The sequence below is a fragment of the Phaethon aethereus genome (assembly GCF_964289735.1).
Source record: "Phaethon aethereus genome assembly, chromosome: 2".
Lineage (NCBI taxonomy): Eukaryota > Metazoa > Chordata > Aves > Phaethontiformes > Phaethontidae > Phaethon > Phaethon aethereus.
Genome location: NC_138582.1, coordinates 171,801,641 through 171,821,258, shown reverse-complemented (window position 1 = coordinate 171,821,258; position 19,618 = coordinate 171,801,641). Strand labels below are relative to the sequence as shown.

Genomic DNA, 19,618 nt, shown 5'->3' with positions numbered 1-19,618 from the left:
AAGATCTGACTTTTCACTCCAAGTTCCGAAAGAAATTGCTACGAAGAGTAAAACCACGTAACACTATCTTAGCAAGACCACTTCATGTCCGCACGCCCACGTAGCTCCAAAAGCTGGGGTTCAGCATCCACATGACACCCCTCCATCAGAGAGCTAACCAAGCCGAAGGCTGAAGCCAACATGGAAGCGGACAACCAGCCTTATCTCTGCCATGGCGCGCTTCCCTGAGCAGCCTCAAGCTGCCCGTGGTGCCGCTCTCCGCCAAGGCCCGCCGGTGCTCCCGTTTCACGCCAACGCCCTACGGATGGCTCACTGAGGCACTGGTGCCTTTGCTACTCAAGGCACCTCTTGGACTGTTTTCATATTAAGAGTAATACTTTACAAATCATAAGAGGCGTTTACTCTCCTTACATCTATATCCACGTATCGCTTATACCTGGAGCATACTCCTAGCCTCCATGCACATCAGTCATAATACATGCTCACCCCACCAACAAGCTCAGGCGTGCTCAGGCGAGCTCCTCCCCGCCCCCACCGGCGTGCGGCTTTCCAGGAACCCGGCGTCACATTCCCCTTCCTCCCGCGCGTCGCCCAGGATAGGGCCGCTCGTTCTGACGCAGGACGCTCGGCCCAGAGAAGCCTTGCGGTGACTGCGGAAGGTGGAGCAGGTACGGGCAGCACCCTGCCAGCCTCAGCACAGGAGGGATGGCCCGAACAGACGAACGCTTTCATCGCTGTCGCTGACCACGTCTGTGCCACTACAGCGGTTCTGTTTATAGTGGGACACAAGAGCTGTCAGGGCCCTTGCTTAAAAACCTGGGTCAGCATGGGGTGCCGAGCGGGACAGCAGCGTCCACTGGGAGGGACCCCTCTCCTGGCTTGCCCGGCGCAGGCCGGACCCCCACTCGTGCTGGCCTCGGGGCTGCGCTACTCGCAGGAAGCAGCCCGGGCGCTGCCCCAGCATGGCAAGGACAGCCTGCAGCAGTGGTCTGGCCACCCGCCCGGCCCCGACAGAGGTCCCTCGGGGGGCACGCACACCGAGGACACCGACTCTTGCTCCCGAGACCCCATGGCACAACTCGGCTTTTGCCTCCACATGGTAGCTCTCTCTCCCCAAAAGCTGCGCCCAGCCTGTGCGCTGCTCCTGCGGTGGAGTCCAGGAGAGTCCTTGCTGCACACCAGGACCGTACCAGGAACGCCCAAGGGCTCAGCAGCCGGCACGGCTGAACCATGATGTCAGAGGATTGAGTGGTTCAATGATACTGCAACAAGCCTCCGAAGAAAACCGAGGGGACAAGCGTGGCAGGAAAGTGCCACAGAAATAACTGGGCATACGAGAGATGCTTCTGGAAGGCTTATCCGAAGTGTTCTCCTACGGGCTTCCCTTGGCTGGCACTTCCCAGGCATCCTCTTGGTCTTCCAGGACATAATGCGTGAGACTGTGAGCACAACGCACAAACAGCAAATCCTGCGTCGAGACACGGATGAAGAACCGGCTGCTCGAGCCCACGGCGGTCCCGGCGTGGGGCTTCGCTTCCCGGGCCAGTCTGCTTGGTCAGGCCTAGTGGTGCACAGCACTGCCGGCAGCGAGCACGGCCGGCAAGGCGCGCGAGCTGGCAGAGGTGACACGGGCCAGTCGCCTGCGCTTCAGCACTTGCTGATGTTGGAGGGCTTGACTCAGGGCTCAGCCTTAAATGTCGTACTAATGCTGGTTATTTGCATTTAGCTAGCTCTCAACCTGTTAACAGACCCTGTGCTTGATCTCAACTGCTCTTCCACCTCTGGGTAGTCTCTTTATCAGGAAAATTTCATGCAAGAATAAAAGTTAGGACGACATTACAGTTGGAAAGTGAAGAAAAAATAGCCCAGAAAAGCAGAGACCATTCTGCCAGGAGCTCTTGACAGCCTAGGAGATCAGGTGCTCCACAGCTTCCAGTAACCGACTTCCAAACGTTTGATCAAATCCCAATATATTTTCCAGGGGACAAAGAAAAAAAAGGTTCTAAATGAGGACAGAAGTTCTGCTTCTAGGCAATCTTTGCACCAAATCTCTGAAGATTTACAGCTCTTGGAGAAAAAATTTAACATTGACAAAACGAATACAGAATCACAGAATTCCAGAATGGTTGAACCTAGAAGGGACCTCTGGAGGTCATGTTGTCCAACTCCCCTGCACAAGCAGGGCCACCCAGAGCCAGCTGGCCTGCGCTGTGCCTGGGCAATTTTTGGTTATCTCTGGGTAGGGAGACTGCACAGTGTCCTGGGGCACATATGACATCACATTTGTATACGTGCTCCACAAAAAGTAAGCCTGAGGTGGACATAACGCAGCTGCAAAGTCTGACAACATCCTGTGCCGCTGAAAACAGGGTTTACAATGGGAGCACACTGTAGCAACCTAAAATAAAACCAACTCTGACTACATTAAAGTTGCCTTCTTTAATAGTTTAAATACAAGGGTACAATCACCCATTGAGCTCAGAGTCCCACAGATTTCACAAATATAAGATCCTTCCCCATTCTTACTTCATATAGCTCCAAGTTGTACTGTTTGTACCTACTTTGAAGGTTATTTTAAATCATCACCAGAGTGCTGCATATCCATATACAGGGCAATATGAGACATTTAATCTTTTTTTCCTCCTCCTCCCCTTCATCTACTTCTCTTCTTGCCCCTGGGTAAGGACTGCGCAGCCAGTGGTCGTTAATCAGCACACCACTTACCTTGGTGTCACTAGGTCACAAGAAACCACGGACCACCTGCTCTGAACCCTAAACACAGGCCATTGCATACACCACACAGACACTCCTGGTGTAAAACAGCAAATCATTCAGGTCTCCAGAGCTGACATCCTCTGAAAATTAACTTGTGCATTAGCAGAGAACTGCAAGTTTTGAAGTGCTCCTTCTCCAGCTACCCAAAGCACGTATTAGAGGAGAGACACGCAGTGGACCCCACTAACAGTCCCATCCCTAGCCCCAAAGGTGGCAAAACTGCCAAGTCCCTCTCCATTTGAAGCAGGGCAGATTCTTTACCAAACCCAAATGCTTTAGACAGGGATGTAAGCAAGTCACCTTTTAGAGGATTTTTGTCATGTCAGTGCACTTACCGTGATGACTGCATGGTCAGCTGCAATCAGTCTTGCAGGCATCAGAACGAGTTGAAAAAATTCCTCAGAAAACGTCTTACAATTTGTGCATCAGGAGAAAAAAAACTTTCCGACCAATGCAGACAACCACCCAAAGCCAAGACACATAAAATCTGATTAAAGTTGCCGTCTTAATGCCGAGCCCCGTGCTGATGCATGAGCTCTGGGTAGCACGGTAGCGCTGTTCTGCTCAGGGGCCCAGTGAGAAGACAGTGAACAGGGGATCTCAAATTCACAGATTTCTGCGTAAGAAAAGACCACCGTATCCATCCAGTTTGATCCCCTGCACCCATGCACGCAGCGACACACACACGAGCTGGATTAAAGCATATCTTTTAGAAAGATAACTAATCTCATTTTAAAAGCTTCAAGCAGTGCTAAGTCCACCAGCTCTCCAGATAAACTATTCCAACATTTAATTACCCTCCCCACTAGGAAACTACATCTCCTCTGAAGTTTAAATTGCTCTAACTTCAGCCTGCGCGCACCGCGTCTCCTCAAGCTTTGTCAACCAGACTGGAAGGCCTCGCACAGCGCTCGCTTCTAGGCGTTGCTTTTCCAAGCAGAGGTAATCAGTAATCAAGTCACATCTCAGTCTGCTCTTGTGAGCCCAACAAGACTGAGATGACTGTTGAAAGCAGGCTACAGGGTTACGTGGGCATTTGGTTTGACACCACTTTCTGTGGTTTGTCTTCGAATTCTTCCTACAGCTCCGATAACCTTCTCTAAGTAGGAGCTCAGACAGAGCACCCTAGAAATGCACACCTGAGAAGCGCCTCTGTACAGAGGCAGGAACCGTTACCGCACTCGGGCACGCGGAGGGTGTACGGTGGTGGTGGAGACACGAGTGGACAGTGGAGAGCCATGGCAGGAAACAAGCAGAGTTGCACATCCTTGGTCAAAAAAGACAGTAACTGCAATCATTCACTGGCAGTTCATTTGGTCTGCAGACTAATTCTGACTCTATAGGAACAGCAGTTTGGGTTCAGAAGGGCTTACTATTTCACACTCAGTACCATGCGAACACAGCGACGTTAGCATGCCCCGTTCCCTGTGTCGTGTGTGATGCCGAGGGCCCCAGCCATCTCCTGGCATTCACTCCAGCTGCACCCCATTTCATGAGTCCTCAGCTCCACAAAGCTGTGAAGCACAGCGCCCACAACACCCTGACCACAGGACGCAACCGGGGTGCAGAGCAGGACTGAACAGAAACAAGGATGTGGTCATCCAAGTTCACTCGCAGTGGCATGGCGTGCAGTACCAGATTGTGAAGGATTTCTGTTACCAGCAGCATTATCAGCACTCTCTCGTTATGCCGAAGCGTGGAGAGGTACCCGTACGCTGCTGCACTAGACTGCTGCCAACAGCTGGCTGGGAAGAACGCGTGTGAAACCATCCGTCCTGGCCAAGGACACCAACCCCGAGCACACAGTAAAGGCATGTCAATGCCCAGGGAAACTTGGGCAGGGAAGTTCTACGTTCAACAGCTCCCCTGGGCAGGGCGAGATACCTCCTGCGGCAGGAGAAGCAGTAAGCAGTGTGGCATGAACGCCGTGAGAGTCCAGAGAGCCTCCCAGCCTCGCCTCCTCTCCCTGCTCTCTGTGGCGGCTGCACCTCTTGCACGTGCACACAGAAGAATAATAACTACAAAACAAACCCCTCACGTTACTATTTCTCCAGAGGAAAGCGAGGGGAAAAAAAGGGGCCACAAAAAAGGAAAGAAACCGGATACAACTTGCCAGGGATCGAGACATCCCTGGTTGAGATGCCCTCTGTTTTAGCGAGCAACGGCTTCCCTCCGCCACAGCAGACTCAAGTGCTTCCTCTCAGGGAGTTCACGCCACAAGTTAAAGCCCTTCTACTCTTCCTTCCGTCCTGGACACTAACCAGCATAAAACCCCATGGAAGTTTACCTGAGACCCGCGCAGAAACACCCACGCCCACCGAAGGCGCTCGCGAAGAGTGCTGAAGGCAAGAAAGTCCAGAACAGCTTTTTTGCTTCTGACTCAGCAAAGCAAGGCGCTGCTCGTGCACCGGAGGGAAGGACAGCCGCCAGCTCTGCGGCACCTCCACCAGCTCTCACCTGTGCCTCCCAACAGCTGTGTGCTGCTCCTCTCCTTCGCAAGCCCGTTGGCTTTGGGGCTGGCGCTGGGTGCTGCTGCCGTCGTTGCCCTGGGTAGCCGCTTGCCCGGTACCTTCACTGTAGTTCTCAGCAGATCGATCTCCTTCCCGTGGACGTTCTGCATGTAATCCTACAGCAGAGAGGCAGAGCAGTTCAGGGTCAGCCCTGCCCCAGCCCACCAGGCTCAGCTCCCTTCTCATTCGCATACTCAGAGCTAAAACCTGGCTCCATTCACCCACACGGTAACGGGTTAACGGCCAGATGGTCAGCCAGCAGCTTGGAGGTAATTTGGGAGTTCATCACATGCTGGTTTCTGTTGCACTACACTGAAGTCTCAAATCAGGTGGGCTAGAGGTAAAAGACCCTGCGACTTCCCCAGTGTCCACAGCCAGATGTTTTCTGACAACACAGATGCAAAGCCTTGACTCCGACCTGCCTGCTTCCTGTGACTAGCCGGTGCGTTAGAACTGGCACCGGAGAATTGCCAGCTCTCACTTTCAGGCCCAGAATTAGTCAGCTCTGATATGAATAACGTCGGGATGTTGCCACAGGCAGTCAGATGCCACGACAAAACCATTTGTGAAAGCCTGGCTGGGGATCAGAGATTAGATAGAGCGAAAGAGCACATAGGTGGCAGGCAGTTCTTCTTCCCTGTCATCCGCTGTCTTTTTAATCACAGCACTCAGCTATAACAGCTAATAATATAATATAGCATGGTGCAAGTAATGGCATACCTGGAAATTCCCTCTCGGGTCACAGCTAGCGTAATTCAAGCCCAAAACAACACAGCTCAGGATAACTCCCCTGTACACTCATCTGCATAGCTTTACGCTGTTCAAAACTTGGTGCTTCCGCTTCTCCTAGTAGACTATTTATTGTATGACCAAAAACTCCACGTGCAGACCGTTAATATCATTCTGCACTGCCTCCTAATACGACCTCGTCTTTCGGTCAAAATAAGGGCTGCAGACCTCTAGCCTCTCCTGAGAGCTGCGTCCTGTCCCATGTCTTCCATCCCCTCCCTGCTCCACACGGCACTGCAGCTCTCCCCTAACCCTCTCCGATGCGGCTGGCTCTTCCTTGGGCTCATGCCCCAAGAAGACCCGAGCAACGTGATCTCCAGAGAGATGCACAGAGGGGACTGCCCTGCCCTGCTCTTGGGCAGACCTCAAGGGAGCAGGGACCGAAAGCAGAGCCAGAGACTCTGGGAGGAATCGTGACACGGGTGCATCCTCCCCTGGCTCTCTGCGCTGGGGATGTGCACTGCAACTGGGAGAGGAGCGGCAGCAACCGTCCAGGGTGAGACTGCAGCTGCTGCAGGGAGGCTTGGGCTTGCTCCAGTTCACAAGGAGGTCACCAAAAAGATTAACTTGGAGCTAGTTCCTGTCTGCTTCCAAATCCAAGAAGATAAAGACATGAACAAGATCAGTCTAAGACCAACCGTTCTCCCAGTCCTTGGCTTCAAGAAGCAGCTGAATGGGGGCTGTATGGGCATTGCTCTGTGGTCTCGGGTAACTACGTGCAAGGGTTAAAACCTCTCAGCAGCACCTCAACATCTTGTTTCAACTCTTTCTACAGACCCCTGTGCAGGCATCCAGTCCTCAGAGCAAACCCAAGAGACCAGCGTGGCAGCACACCCTTCCATGCTTCCAACTTCTGGGTGACTTGACCTCAAATGACATGCACACACGCTTTGGTGCCCTGGGCAATTCCTAGATAACCAGCCCAACCAAACACTGCTCCAAGCTGTTCCCAGTTGGGTGGAAGCCCAGTGGCACCCTTGGGCAGGGATTCTCAGAGGGGCTGGAGGATTTTCCCTAACTCAGCACAATTGCTGCAGTAGCCGGCTGCCTGCCGGAGAGAGCGGTCACCAGCGCACTGCTTTTATTACATGCTATAAAACAGCAATTTCTTCCCAAGCCTCCTCGCTAATTACCCAGCCAGTTCTCTCATTTCATTTTATTACTGGAATTAACAACGAGTTCAAAGCGTGGAAAGCTATTAAGATGTGTGATTAAGCCACATTCAATTAGTTTCTACAAACAATTTAATTGATGTTGCAGATAGAATTAACAGAAGGTGATTGTGTGAATGGCTCCACTGGCTGCAAAATGGGAGATGCTTTCTCTCTAGCTCCGCGCAGCACAGCACAGCCTGGCCAGCGAAGCTGGGCTGAACACATACGCCTTCCTCACGAGCAGACGCATTTACTCTCCAAGGCTTTGCGAAAGTGATAGGAAACCGCACCATCCTCTTCATAGAACTTGTTCTTTTCCTGTCACCGAACACACTCACAGAAAGGTAAGAAAAATACAGATGCAACAAGGAAAGCTGTGCTGACTCCCGGGATCAGACCCCCAAGCTTTCAGCTGCCTTCAGCAAGAGCTGCTGCTGACTGCTCCAACTCCAGGTGTCCCACTTGCAAAGTCCCTGAAACTGCTGACCGTTCCAGAGAGGAGGCAGAGGTGGCACCTGGAACACACAGCTACACAGGACCCAAGCATAGCTCCAAGCAGATATGCTTCCATCAAGGAGTCATAGAACAGTTGATTTCAGGGCTGGACCCAGCTCACCTGAGTGCTCTCTGCCAACTCATGACTGCAAACCCACAGTTTAAGTCTGACTCCCAGTGAGGAGACTTCAAAGTGGGGCTGGACATGCCAAGATACAAATCCAGAAACAGGCTGAGTGATAAACACCCAAAAGCAGATGAATACCCCACCAGGAAGCTTATGGTTGGTAAAATTGTAAGTATGACCTAGCCAGAGCCATGTATAATTTTCATCTGACGGCGCACAGACACATCTGGAGCAGGTAAGTCTACCGGAGGAAGAAGAAGAAAGGCAAGGCTGCTGATCCCTGGGGTACCTACGCCCATCCCAGGAGGGACAGGGGGAGAACATAAGAGAGATGCAAGAGAAGTCTAGGCAGGAATTGCGCTGTAGTCATGCCAAGGAAAAGCCACTGGGAACACAAAACCAGCACAAAAATGCTCTGGGGCTTGAACGCCCTGATGGGCTGGGAAAGACCCTCTTCCCACAGTGCTCAGCCATGGCCTCAGGGACCCCTCTGCTGCACCCTGAATTCTGCTGTCCCCCAGACACGTGGCAGTACAGGCTCACCCTGAGCGAGGCTGGGGAGAAGTTGGGACTTCACATCTCAAGGAAGGAACTTCATGATGCCGAGTGTCTCCTTGAATGAGAATCCTGCATATTTGTTCCTGGAGCAGCTTACCTCGCCACGTGGCTGCTGGGCTGAAAGCTGCTGCCACAAATGGAAGTGGCAAAGAAGCACGTGCCCTTCCTCAGGAACACAGGTTTTGTTAGTGACCCAGGCTGTTCGACCCTAACGTGCTCCGCTTGTGTCATCCTGTGAAAGCACACGGGAACTTGCTTCACGTTCCATGCTTCACAGGAGACAAAGCCGGTGACGAACGCACTGCAGCATCTCCTGATTCTCTCTAGAAGATAGGGAGCAGAGGATGTAATGGGACATCCTCTTCTGGACCACCTCTTCCTCCAGGCTTCCTTCCTGCATCCGTCCCCTCCGAGCAGGTCATAAGCCAGACATGCAGAGAGAAGGCAAGGCAAGGCAGAGGGGCCTTTGCTAATCAGAACAGCACACCGCTCACCAAAGCTTTTGTCAGCACTGCAGTAAAAAGGTAACACGATGGTAGGTGTCATGGCTCTCTCCCCCAATTCTCAGGGAGGCAATGCCATGGAGAGAGCATGCAGACCCCTCCCCTCCTTGCTGAATTCAGAGCTGTGCAGCAAGCAGCTCTGCGTTCTGCGGCCTGCACGTAATTAGTCCTTGCTCTAGGTAAACATATAGGGCAATACAACACCTATCTTGGGTGCAAGGTTCAACGCTTTTTCAGTGAAGCCCAGGGAGGAGAGGCCCATCTTGAACCCTTCTTAGCAACGGGCTGTGGATCACCAGTAGCACCGGGTGGAAACAACCCAGATTTTTGCTTGGGGCAACGCAGTAATGAAATGAAATGCTGAAGAAGTGCGGTAAGGAAAGCAAGTGACGTCAATCTAGATCACTCCCTGAGGAAGAAATGGTGTAAAAAGGAGAGAAACCTGGTGTGCAGCAGCAGCATCCGAGAGTGGTTAAACAATGTCCCAGAAGTTACTCTACCTCTGCAGCCGACTGCAATAATGGCCTATGATGTCTGTGAGGGAAGTGTGACAAACCCACACACGCAGAGCAGGCAGCAGCAGCAGCCATTCCCTCCCAGTTCGGTTCTACAAAGACCAAAAAATGCGGTTACAAAGTTAGGGAACTGTAGAACCACAGTATGGTACAGGAATCAAAGACTAAAACAAAAAAACCTGTTCTCAAAGATCCTACAAATTAAGGAAAGGAAATGCAATGACTGGCCTCCACGTGTAAAGACGGGAGGGTTAAAAGGCTCAGTGGCTCAGGAGCTGGACGACTGAGCATTGCAAGCCCATGAGTTAGAGACGCAGGGTTAGAAATGAAGAGGAAGACTCTGAGGCCCAGGGCGCTCCAGCACCCACGTGTCTGAGGATATCGGGGACAAGTCGAGGGCCCAGGAGCACTCAGGAAGCGCAGGAGAGCAACACCTTGTTCTTCTCCCCTTAGCGCCGCAGAGCCCTGCGGCAGCCCGTAAACCACGCTGCGCCCAAGCGCTCCCCTGCGCTCCCCGGCCGCTGCCCCGCTGCAGCACGTCCTTTCTGCGGAGGGTGCCGTGGCCTCCGTGGCACAGGTGTGTCTGTCCGTGGCTCACTGTCTCAGCAGCAAACTGTGCTCAAGAGGGAATGGGGAAGAAGTCATTAGCCCCACAGCGGGGAGGCGACAGAGATGGATGGGGAGGCAGCTGTGCGCCTGAGCCACGCAGTGAAGAGGATCAGAGATGCATCGAGTGACAGCTCAGCTCGGCAGGCTCCGCACAGGCACCTCATCTCCATTACCCAATACCTAGCAGCCAGGAAAATTATTCCACACCCAAATGGCACCGTCAGCTGTGGCTGCAAGGAGTTCTCTGCCTGCTCCTCACCCCATATGCAGGGAGGCAGCAACCACTGCTTTAACGGACTGAGCAAGGGGAACAGAGAAGAGAAAGATGCATTTACTTAGCGTAATTCTGTGCAGAGCGTGTTGCTATCAGCTTTCCCCACCCAGCCTGGCACTGCAGAGACAGCCTTCCTGAGAGGGGAGAGGTCTTCTCCAGACCCTGGTAAAAAGCAGCTCTGCTGAATACACCTGCCCTGAGGAGGGCTAGTGCTGAGCCTCCTGCGCAGGGCCCTGCCGCAGGCAGAGACTGGGGCTCCCGTCTGCTGCCAAACTCTGCCCAAGCAACTCTCTGCGACTGTGGCATCTGCGAGAGGACCTGCAGCAGCAGCCGTAGCATGAAGGAGGACACTGCTCTGTCCTGCCCTGCTCCTCTACCCAACCCAGAGCAGTACTTACATGCAGGCTGGGGTGGTAGGTGAGGACTCCGTTGTCACACAGCGTCACATACTTCTTCTTCCACTCCTTGTTGAGAGATTTGCCACTGCGTTTGAGGAGAATGCCCTAAAAGAGAAGTGTCAAGAGTCTCAGACCTTGTTTGGCCCAGGTAGCTCCCGTTCAGCTCCAGCACTGCCCCTTGTAGGAGACCGGACTTTGAACAGACATAAAGATCAGGACTCAAGAAAACATCTTCTAGGCTGGCCTTCCCAAAAGCATTTTCCCTGGGATTGCTTCCTCACCAACCCCAGCACGTCTCCACAGACAGCCCCTCCACCCCATTCTGAGAGATGAGGGTTGTCTCATGCCAGTACCAATGCCCAGATCCTCTAGGGACTTATCACACGCTCTGCTGTCCCAAATCACTCCCTCTGGGCAACTCTTCTTGTATCGAAGGACAGTGCCAACACAAGGCAGCAGCCAATCTCACCACCAGCTGACACTACTTGCTCTGTTACCACAATGCTCCCAGACCTCCTTCCATCACCAGAAGCACAGCCAGAAAGATGGTCAAGGCAAAGACAATTTGGGACAGGCAGGGGCCAATCAATGGAACAACGCTCCAAGATAGGTCTCACAAGGGATGCACATTCTCTTGCCTGCTTGCAATTCTTTCTTAGAGATGTCAAACAAATGGAACTTTGGACACCTTTCAGGAGGTAGAGCAGGCCCTGGGCAGCTGAGGGGATTCACCCCCTTTCCCCATCAGGAGTTTACATGAGACCCATGCTGTGGTCTTTAGGCACAGCAAGTTCCTACATCCTGAAAATGATTGTGCTCACATGCCCTGAAGCTCCCTCTTCCCACCAGCCCAACCCAGAACTAACTTCCATTGATCTGAACCAACACTCAGAGCTTAGGACCTCCTAACCCTCTCCTCATCCAGTTCTGCCTCCCCAGAAAATACGCTTCTAGCAGCAATTCATCATGCACCAGGTAAGACCAGAGGTGCAGAGGGAGCAGGAAGAAAAGGCAAGAAGCCAGGTGTAAGGGCTCTGGAGCAGGGACCGCGGAGAGAACATCAAGTATTCTGCCAGCAGGGAGGAAAGGACAGCACAGGGGGACAAAAGTACAAATGAATAACAGAGTCTGGGAAAAAGCTGGATGTACGAACCACCGGGCCCAGGCCCTCCGAAAGCACTGTCTGGACAGACATCCAGACTGGCTGTTCCTAATGTGGCAAAAATCTGGGCTCCAGGCCAGCACCTCCTCAAAAACCTGGACAGAAAGTCTCTGTCCTGCCAGCCTTGGCATATTTGGGGGCCCCATCCCACTGCCTAGAGACCGAGGTTGCTGCACCTGCATGATGGAAAAACACAGCAAAAAGTTGTAGGGTTTGGCACATGCCGGGGTAATAACACTGCCAGACATGACCATGAAATCGGCAATAAATGACGCAGAAAAGGCAGAAGTGCTCCAAGACTGCTTATGTTCAGTACCTGGGAAGCAAACAGTGTGAAAAGGAAACACCTCCTACTTCTGCAAGGGAGAGAAAGTGAAAACAGAGCAGCAAAAGCTAAATTGTGTTGATGGCAGGATCTGATCCCTTGCCTTCAAGAGCTCCGAGAGAGTTAGCTGGAGAGCCCACTCAGCAGTGGTTAAAAGGTGCTGATTTTGACATGCCTTGGAACATGGCAGCAGTCCGAAAGCTCATGCTTTGCCAAGATGAGCGAGGGGAAAAGCAATGACCCTTGTAATTACCAGCCCACTTAGCTGGACGCTTACCCTGGGCAAAACTGTGGAAAAGCCACCGCAAGAGGTGAGCGGCGAAGAATGAGAGGACAGCAGTGTAGCTAACATCAACCAGTGTGGAAACAGGTCATCAGAGAAGTTTGATGCTACTTTTGGTAAGATCGCAGTATCTGATGACAACAGTAACTGTGTTTACACAGCTTTTTTATTTTTCTGTAAGGATGTTAACTGAGCAGCACGAACCATTAAAAATCAACTGTAGAAAATCCATAAAGCCATTAAGGTGTGGAGTAAAAACTGGTCAAGTGAAAGGTCTCAGAACGTAATCATAAATGAGAACAAGTGTAATCATAAATGGCAAATCCACGTCCAACGGAAGTAGTTGTATAGAGGTCCAGCCAATTGCTTTTGTTTCATAATATTTAATCAATGTCTTCCCCAAACGAGCTCAAAGAAAACACAAAACCAGCAAACTCGAAGGTAACATAGAAACTGCACAGCGCAAATCACTGCAGCGACTGGTGGTTAACACAGGTTGCCTCGTACCGCTTGGCAAACCAGGCTCCCGAGAACAGCGTGGATTTTAGCACAACTCATGCGAGGTCCTGCTCCTGGGAATGGACCGCCAGACCACCCCGCAGGGTGGGCTCTCCGGGCTGAGCGCGCCGTCGCCAAATGGTTCCCGAGCTCCCGGCGTTCAGTTAGGAAGGTAACTCAGCCTGGAGTGGAGGAGCAGCCGACTACCAGGTCGGACAAGGCAGACTGTATTTCCTCCGGGGATGATATTATCATGGCAAAGCAGAGCTGGAAGAGTGTTCGGAGGTCACCTCGTCACATCCCTCCCCGGGGCAGACTCAGGTGTACCCATGTCACTCCAACCTCTCCATAAAAACCACCGGTGATGGAGACTGCGCTCCTCCCCACTAGAGACTGGACCCCGATGTTTCCTGCACCCCCATGACAGAACAGCAGCAGCACTTGTCTGGTTGCGGCGACCGCTCGGGGCCGTCCTGTGCCCTCTGTGGCAGCCCGTAACACCATCTGCAGAGTGCGGTCACATCTCCGTGTGCTCTTCTCTCCTCCGGACTCGCACTCCCAAACCCGTCGCTCCCGCGTTGCAGAGCGTGCTTCTGAGAGCACCAGCCCACTTGCCCCGGCGAGCCTGCGGCCACCGCAGAGCTCGAAGGGCAGTGTCCCGATCGCTCCTCGGGCCGTGTAAGCCACCCTCCACACGCAGCGTTGTCTCAACGCCAGGACGCGGCCGGCTCTGCTCTGGTTCTGACCTGCGCAAAATCATCTTCTCTAGCAGCACCGCTGGGCCACACACTTCCCGCATGGTGTGTGAAAATGCTTATTCCTCCTCACATATAGAGACGGTTTAATACTACACTGGCTAATCAAGATAAATGGTGGAGTCTCCGTATTGGAGAACATCCGTTTGATATCTTTCAAACAAACCTGTTCCCGACCAGGCTGAAGATACAAATTTGGCTTAAAGTCATTGGGTGAAGTTCTCTGGCTTCTGAGCGTAATGATCCCTTCTGGCCTGAAATCTGCTTCAGCTCTGCAGTCTGACCTGCCAGTACGTAATGCAAAGGAACAACCAGCTTCCTCGTCTCTCCTTGACGCGTCTTTGGATTGATACACCTTGGTGCTACAAAATACCCGCTTCAACACTTTCAGGCTGTTGCATCTTCTACCAAGCCCCCAAAATGTGTTGTCTGCAGAGGAGAGTTCAGCCGCAGTGAGTTCAGCTACAAATCTGGAACTTTGCAAACTGAAACACAAGCAAAACCAGACCTGGAAACAGAGAACCGAGCCAGGCAGCCCATTTCTTCAAGCCAGAAGGCACAAGAGTCCAAAACTGGGAGCAACTACACAGTCTAAGTAAACACCTAATAACATGGCGGGGGGGGACAGGGGACGGGGCCCTCGAGGCCAAACATTTGCAAGAAAGAGCTGAATCGAGGGACAGAGCTCAGTTAGACTTGTCATTCGCGCTGTACGGGAGATTAAGAGGCGGGGGACAGAAGCCGAGAGGATTCCAGGTTTTAACGGTGTAGCTGTGCTGACGGCATCAAGGTTACAATTCCGCAGCCCAACAACTTCTTTTCTGACGGCAGAAAGTGGAGCTTAGGCCCAGCAGCATCCAGGGAATTCGGGCTTTGCTGGAGGAAAGCCCCTGCAGCAGCCGAGAGGGAAGGGAGAGGTGTCGAGGAGGACAAAGACAGGCAGAACGCAGGCGAACGGGCCAGAGGCAGCTGCATCGCGGCCGCGGAACTCGCCCCCTCCGCGCACGGCTCGGCGTGCTCCTGCGCAGGCGCCCCGGCTCTGCCGAGACCCCGCGCCAGCACGCGCTGCCACGCCTCAAGCTCCCGCTGCTTCTCCTGGGAAGATTTACAAGAAGTAACTCTTCCACAAGTTTCTTCTCAAGTGTGGAAGTCAAGCACACAGGGAAGACGCTGCCAGAGATGAAAGGCAAGAGAGACCAACGCTCTTCCTCTCCCCACTTTTCCTTTCTTTCCCGGCATTTTGTCGGCCAGTGCGAGTGTCTCTGTGTTGCGTTTGGATTGTGGTGGTGCACAGTAAAAGCAGCAGCAGCAATATGCAGCGTAATGAAGCAGGGAGCAGCGATGGCCCCCAAAGGACTCGTTCACTCCACAAATCTCCCTTCCACTCACTTTTTGCTAAGAATTTTAACACCAAACTTAATTGTAAAGTCGCGTATTGATTGGAAAATGCAAATGGCAATTTAAATGTAATCTAAGCTCCCAGCATGATCCCAGCTCCCAAGGAGGAGGAGTCACCCGCCTTGGGCCCTACTGGAGTGCATGGCCCAAACCGAGCTGGGCCAGGGACCTGGGGACCCCTGGGCTGCCTGTGCATGCAGCACAGCCTTCCCAGAAAGAATCTGGAACATGTGCAATTAGGAGTTCATTCCTAGTAACGAACAGCTGGGGAAGCTTAGTCTCCCGGCCTAATTAACCCACTTCTCAGAGACAGGCGTCCAGCTATGAAGAAGCTCTTCCAACCTTGCAAGACCATCTGAACGTACGTATCACTGAAAGGACATCGCAGCAAAGGGATCCCGAGCCCTTGGTGCCGAGCAGCCCCAGCAGAGGCGCTGGCTGCCTCCGCAGCCTGGAGAGAGAGGAGGTGCTGTCTTGGGCGTCAAGGGGCCCCAACATCTGTTGTCTCACCGGTCCCATTGGGGGTCTCCATCTTTTCTAGGGCATAAGGGAGACAGCAGGTCACCCAGAGGCGTTGTCCTCAGCTGTGCTGGAGAAGGGGATGACAGTGACAGCCAGCCACCACACCTCCGTGGCAGCACGCGTCCCTTCTCAGCCAAGCAAAGCCTCCACCCAATGTTCCTCCTTTCCTCAACACCCAGCCCAGGCTCCACTTCGTGGTCAGCCTTCTCAGCCATCAGACTCGGCTCTGTGCAGAAACCCAACGTGCCAAACAAGGCTGCCAGCAGTGCCTAGTGCTAGTCCTGCTCCCGCAGAGTCCAGGAAGAGATTGCGTACTGGTCACAGTGATCACAGCCATAGGGTAGCACAGAAGGAGTCTGCAGGGCAACTACCCCTACTGCTGCCCCGCATCACCCGCTGACTTCAACTACTTTTAGGTAACTGAAGCGTGCACCGGTCTCCTCCTTCCAAGCAGAGAATCAAACTGCTCCCAAGGTTATCTACCAGTGGCCGCAGCACCCCGCACACAGCATTTGCTGCCATCAGCCCAGCAGTGCACATGCTGTGGGAAGCAAAGTGGCCTGAAACTGGCCAAGCACCCAGACAGAAGATCCCGCATGTTTGCCACTCTACAGCCCTGAGAACGACTGGCTTCTCTGCTCCTTTATGGCTGGGCAGGACCACCACACCACGTGGCAGCAGAACTAGCCGAAGGCCCTGCTCTTTCACTGCCCTTCAAAGAGATGACAAGCAATGAGATCTTCACAATCTTCCAGAAAGGACAGGTCCACGTCAGAGAGCAGAGCAATCATCAACTATCCCAAGCCTTTGTGATATGGAGCTACAGCTCCTGAGAGCTTTTGCTCCCTTTCACATTGGTGGTCCCCCGTCGCCGCTCCTGCCGGAGATGACCCAGCAAAGGGCCACAGCAGAGATGGTGCAGAACCCCAGCACTCTGACGTTACCCTGGATATACCATACTGCATGTTTATACCAACCCCACTCCCCATCACCTGCATGTGGATATTGGCCTGTTTTTTCCTTTAGGAACAAAGCTCTGTACCCTCCTAAGATGCTGTAGCACTACTGTTTAATTCGAGCAGTGGGAGGGCAGCAATTTCAGAGTGCCACAGTATCTCAAGAGACAGGTCACAGCAGTGCTCTGTGGCCTAAGCATTGCCCCAGGGGCAGCAACTCCGGTACAGTGTGACGCAGTCAGTCAGAGCCCAGGGAGGGCGAGCCATCTGCATGAACTGGTGCCTACCTTTCCGACGAGACGCTGCTTCCCCCAGCGTCAGTACACGTTCCTCTAAAAAGACTGCCAGGAACTCCTCTGCGAAAGCACCTCCTGCAGCTTTAGCCATGGGAGGTGCCGGTCCTGAGCCCGGGCACGGACCCAGATCTCACAAAGTGATGTTTTGCTCCGGGCTCTCCTGGTGAGCTGCTGCTGTGCAAACCAGTCACTTCACGCAGGTCCTGAACCAGGCAAGTAGTTTGGCACCTACTGCTTCTTGCAAAGCACAGGAGTGATGTGCCAGCTTTGTTTTGCAGACCCAGGCCTTTGTCTGTCTCAGTTCTCCACCTGCTCGACACAGTAACAGCACTGCTCTGCCTACAGCAAGGAACGACTTAACAATTACACTAAAACACTGCGATCTCCAGCAGACTGGACAAGGTCAGTCCCAGTTAGCGACAGAGAGACACAGGAGCATGTAAAGAAGGCATCTTGCCCTGCTGAGTGAAGGGAAATCCTAGAAAAAGCAAGCCAAAGGTCCAGAAACCAAAGACCAGGAAATCCTCCCGCGACCAGACCTCCTGCAGTCAGCAGCACGGTTTTGGGGAGCCAAGGCAGGTCTAGCTCAAGGCGCCAGTTGCACCGCTCTCAGCCTGCCCTTCCTCACCACAGAACAACTGCCCGCTGCTTCCCCCGTCTGCCATGCTGGGCCAACTCAAAATCAGAGCGCAGAGACGCTGTCACCACAAACCAACTACCCACCATGTGGGCTGGCAGCCAAAAGGCAGCACACGTGGCACGCAGGCAGGGCTTGGGCACCTCACAGCCCACTCGGGCAGTGCCAGCTGGGGCTGGCGTCCATCGGCTCCAGCACACGGCCCCGACCTGGGGGTGTGCAGGGGCAGCCAGCTCTGCTGGAAAACGAGGAGCAGCGTGGGCAGAGCGGCAGGCACCCTGGCAGCAGAAGCGGCGGAAGAAACAGTTAAAAGAGCCTTGGTCCCTGCTCCAACCAGGAAATTAAAAAAAAGGACCTGTGTTGCAGGGAGAGAAGGGGCAGGACCTGGCATGATATGCCCCTTCCTGCTGGGGCTGTGTGAGCCTTTGGTGCTCTGGAAGCAGAGCCCCGGTGTGCAAGCCCCTGCCCCAATGCCCGGCACTGCTTCTGCTGCCCTTGCTCCCCTCCGGGCCCAGAGCCGACGCTCAGCACGCTGCCCTCCCAAACGCAGCCCTCCTTCCAGCGCCGCTCCACTGCGCCTCCCTGTCCGCGGCACTGACAACAGCCCTCCACAAACCTGCGCAGTATTGCTATGGGGACTGGGAGGGCAGGAAGCTTTGGGAGCTCCAGCAGCAAGCAGGGTCACTCTCTTCTCGCCCACTGCCCCATTCCTCAGCCAGCCTGGCCTCACTGAGTCCTTCCCAGGGATGTCTTTCCCCAGCAACTACTGAGCACGAAACAGTACCAGGGAGACAGTACCTGCTCGGGACGCAGACTCTGCTCTCCCGCCTGCCCGCCCAATGCAACACAGAGACGCAACCAGCCTCACATGCACAGCAGCTCAGCTCTGGCAGTGTGTAAGCAGACGGGGCAGAGAGGTCAACTGGGGCCATGGGAAGAAAAACAGATTCACAACAGGGGGCACAGGGTGCAAGGCAGCGGCACAGCCAGGTGCTGCAAAGCACTGTACGGATGAGCCTTGCCAGTAGCGCAAAGAAATCCTGGTGGAAACACCATCCAGCCAATCCATACCGCTTGGCTGGCTCAGATATTACCTGTTGCTGCTTTCCAGCTGATGGACATGGGGGCAGGCAATGCTGAAGGTCGGTTCCAGGCAGCTTGAGCTTCCCTGGAAGCCAGGAGGCAGGAGCCGAATGCGCTGCTGCCAGGGCAAGTGGCTGCCTCCCTCCGATTCATGACAGCTCATGGCGCAAGCACTGTGCTCACTGCTTTCTGCCACTGGCTGTGATGAGGAGTCTCCCTGTCCTGCTGCAGGGCAGGTGGGCCAACGTGGAGCGGGAGCAGGAGCGGAGTGGAGCACTGCAGCGGGGGTCTGCAGTGGGGTTCAGGGAGCGGGCACGGGGTGCGGATGCCCTCTGCTGGAGCCGCTCCGCCAGCTGGCCAGAGCAGCCCCCTCTCTGCGCCCAGCACCCGCACAGCGTCCACGCCAGCGTCGTGGTACAGCGCTCGTCGGGACCAGGCAGGCGCGCAGCCCCACAAGGCACCTGGTCAGCCGGGCCGAGGGGCACCTGGGCCCTCCGTGCTCACCCGTGCCTCACGCTGAGCAAAGGCACCCCGGTCCACACCGTAAAGCCTCGTGGCACCTCCCCAGGGAGCCTGTTCTCGCATAGGTCTGAAGGGAGAAGAATCAAACCTGCTTCATGGGAATGGCCCGCCCGCTGCCGATACTGTCCGCTTTACACTCTGGCACCTTCTTCTCCCGCTCTGGGTCCGCACCCTTTCGAGACTGGAAGAGAAGAAACACAGGTCTGTTAGAGACAGGGGCACAGGAGACGGAAACGCACGGCCCCCCATCCCCAGCGGGCTGCCAGACCAGAACAGACCACTCTCCCCCGGACCAGGTCTCCCAGCGCATGGAGCAGCCAGCATCTCACCCGTCCCCTCTAGGGCCACTCCAGCCCCTGCCTCCCCACCACCTGACCCCCAGCAAGCTGTCCTCTCCCCCCACAACTGCAGGCAGAGCTGTCCTAGCAGAACGGGGCTACCTCTGACCCCCCTCCCGCAGGGGCACACAGGACA

The 19,618-nt window shown here is 54.2% G+C and overlaps 1 protein-coding gene across 1 annotated transcript in view; it reads right to left on the bottom strand.

Annotated features, from left to right (window-relative positions):
- Positions 1–19,454, bottom strand: part of LOC309402682 (arf-GAP with GTPase, ANK repeat and PH domain-containing protein 3-like) — a gene marked incomplete at both ends in the record, with an annotated part of 61,196 nt that extends 41,742 nt beyond the window's left edge. Inside the window, 3 exons of the mRNA XM_081996542.1 lie at positions 5,233–5,401; positions 10,708–10,812; positions 19,233–19,454. Of these exons, the coding sequence (XP_081852668.1) occupies positions 5,233–5,401; positions 10,708–10,812; positions 19,233–19,454 (496 nt within the window). The remainder of the gene's footprint in view (positions 1–5,232; positions 5,402–10,707; positions 10,813–19,232) is intronic.
- Between the last annotated feature and the right edge of the window lie 164 nt (positions 19,455–19,618).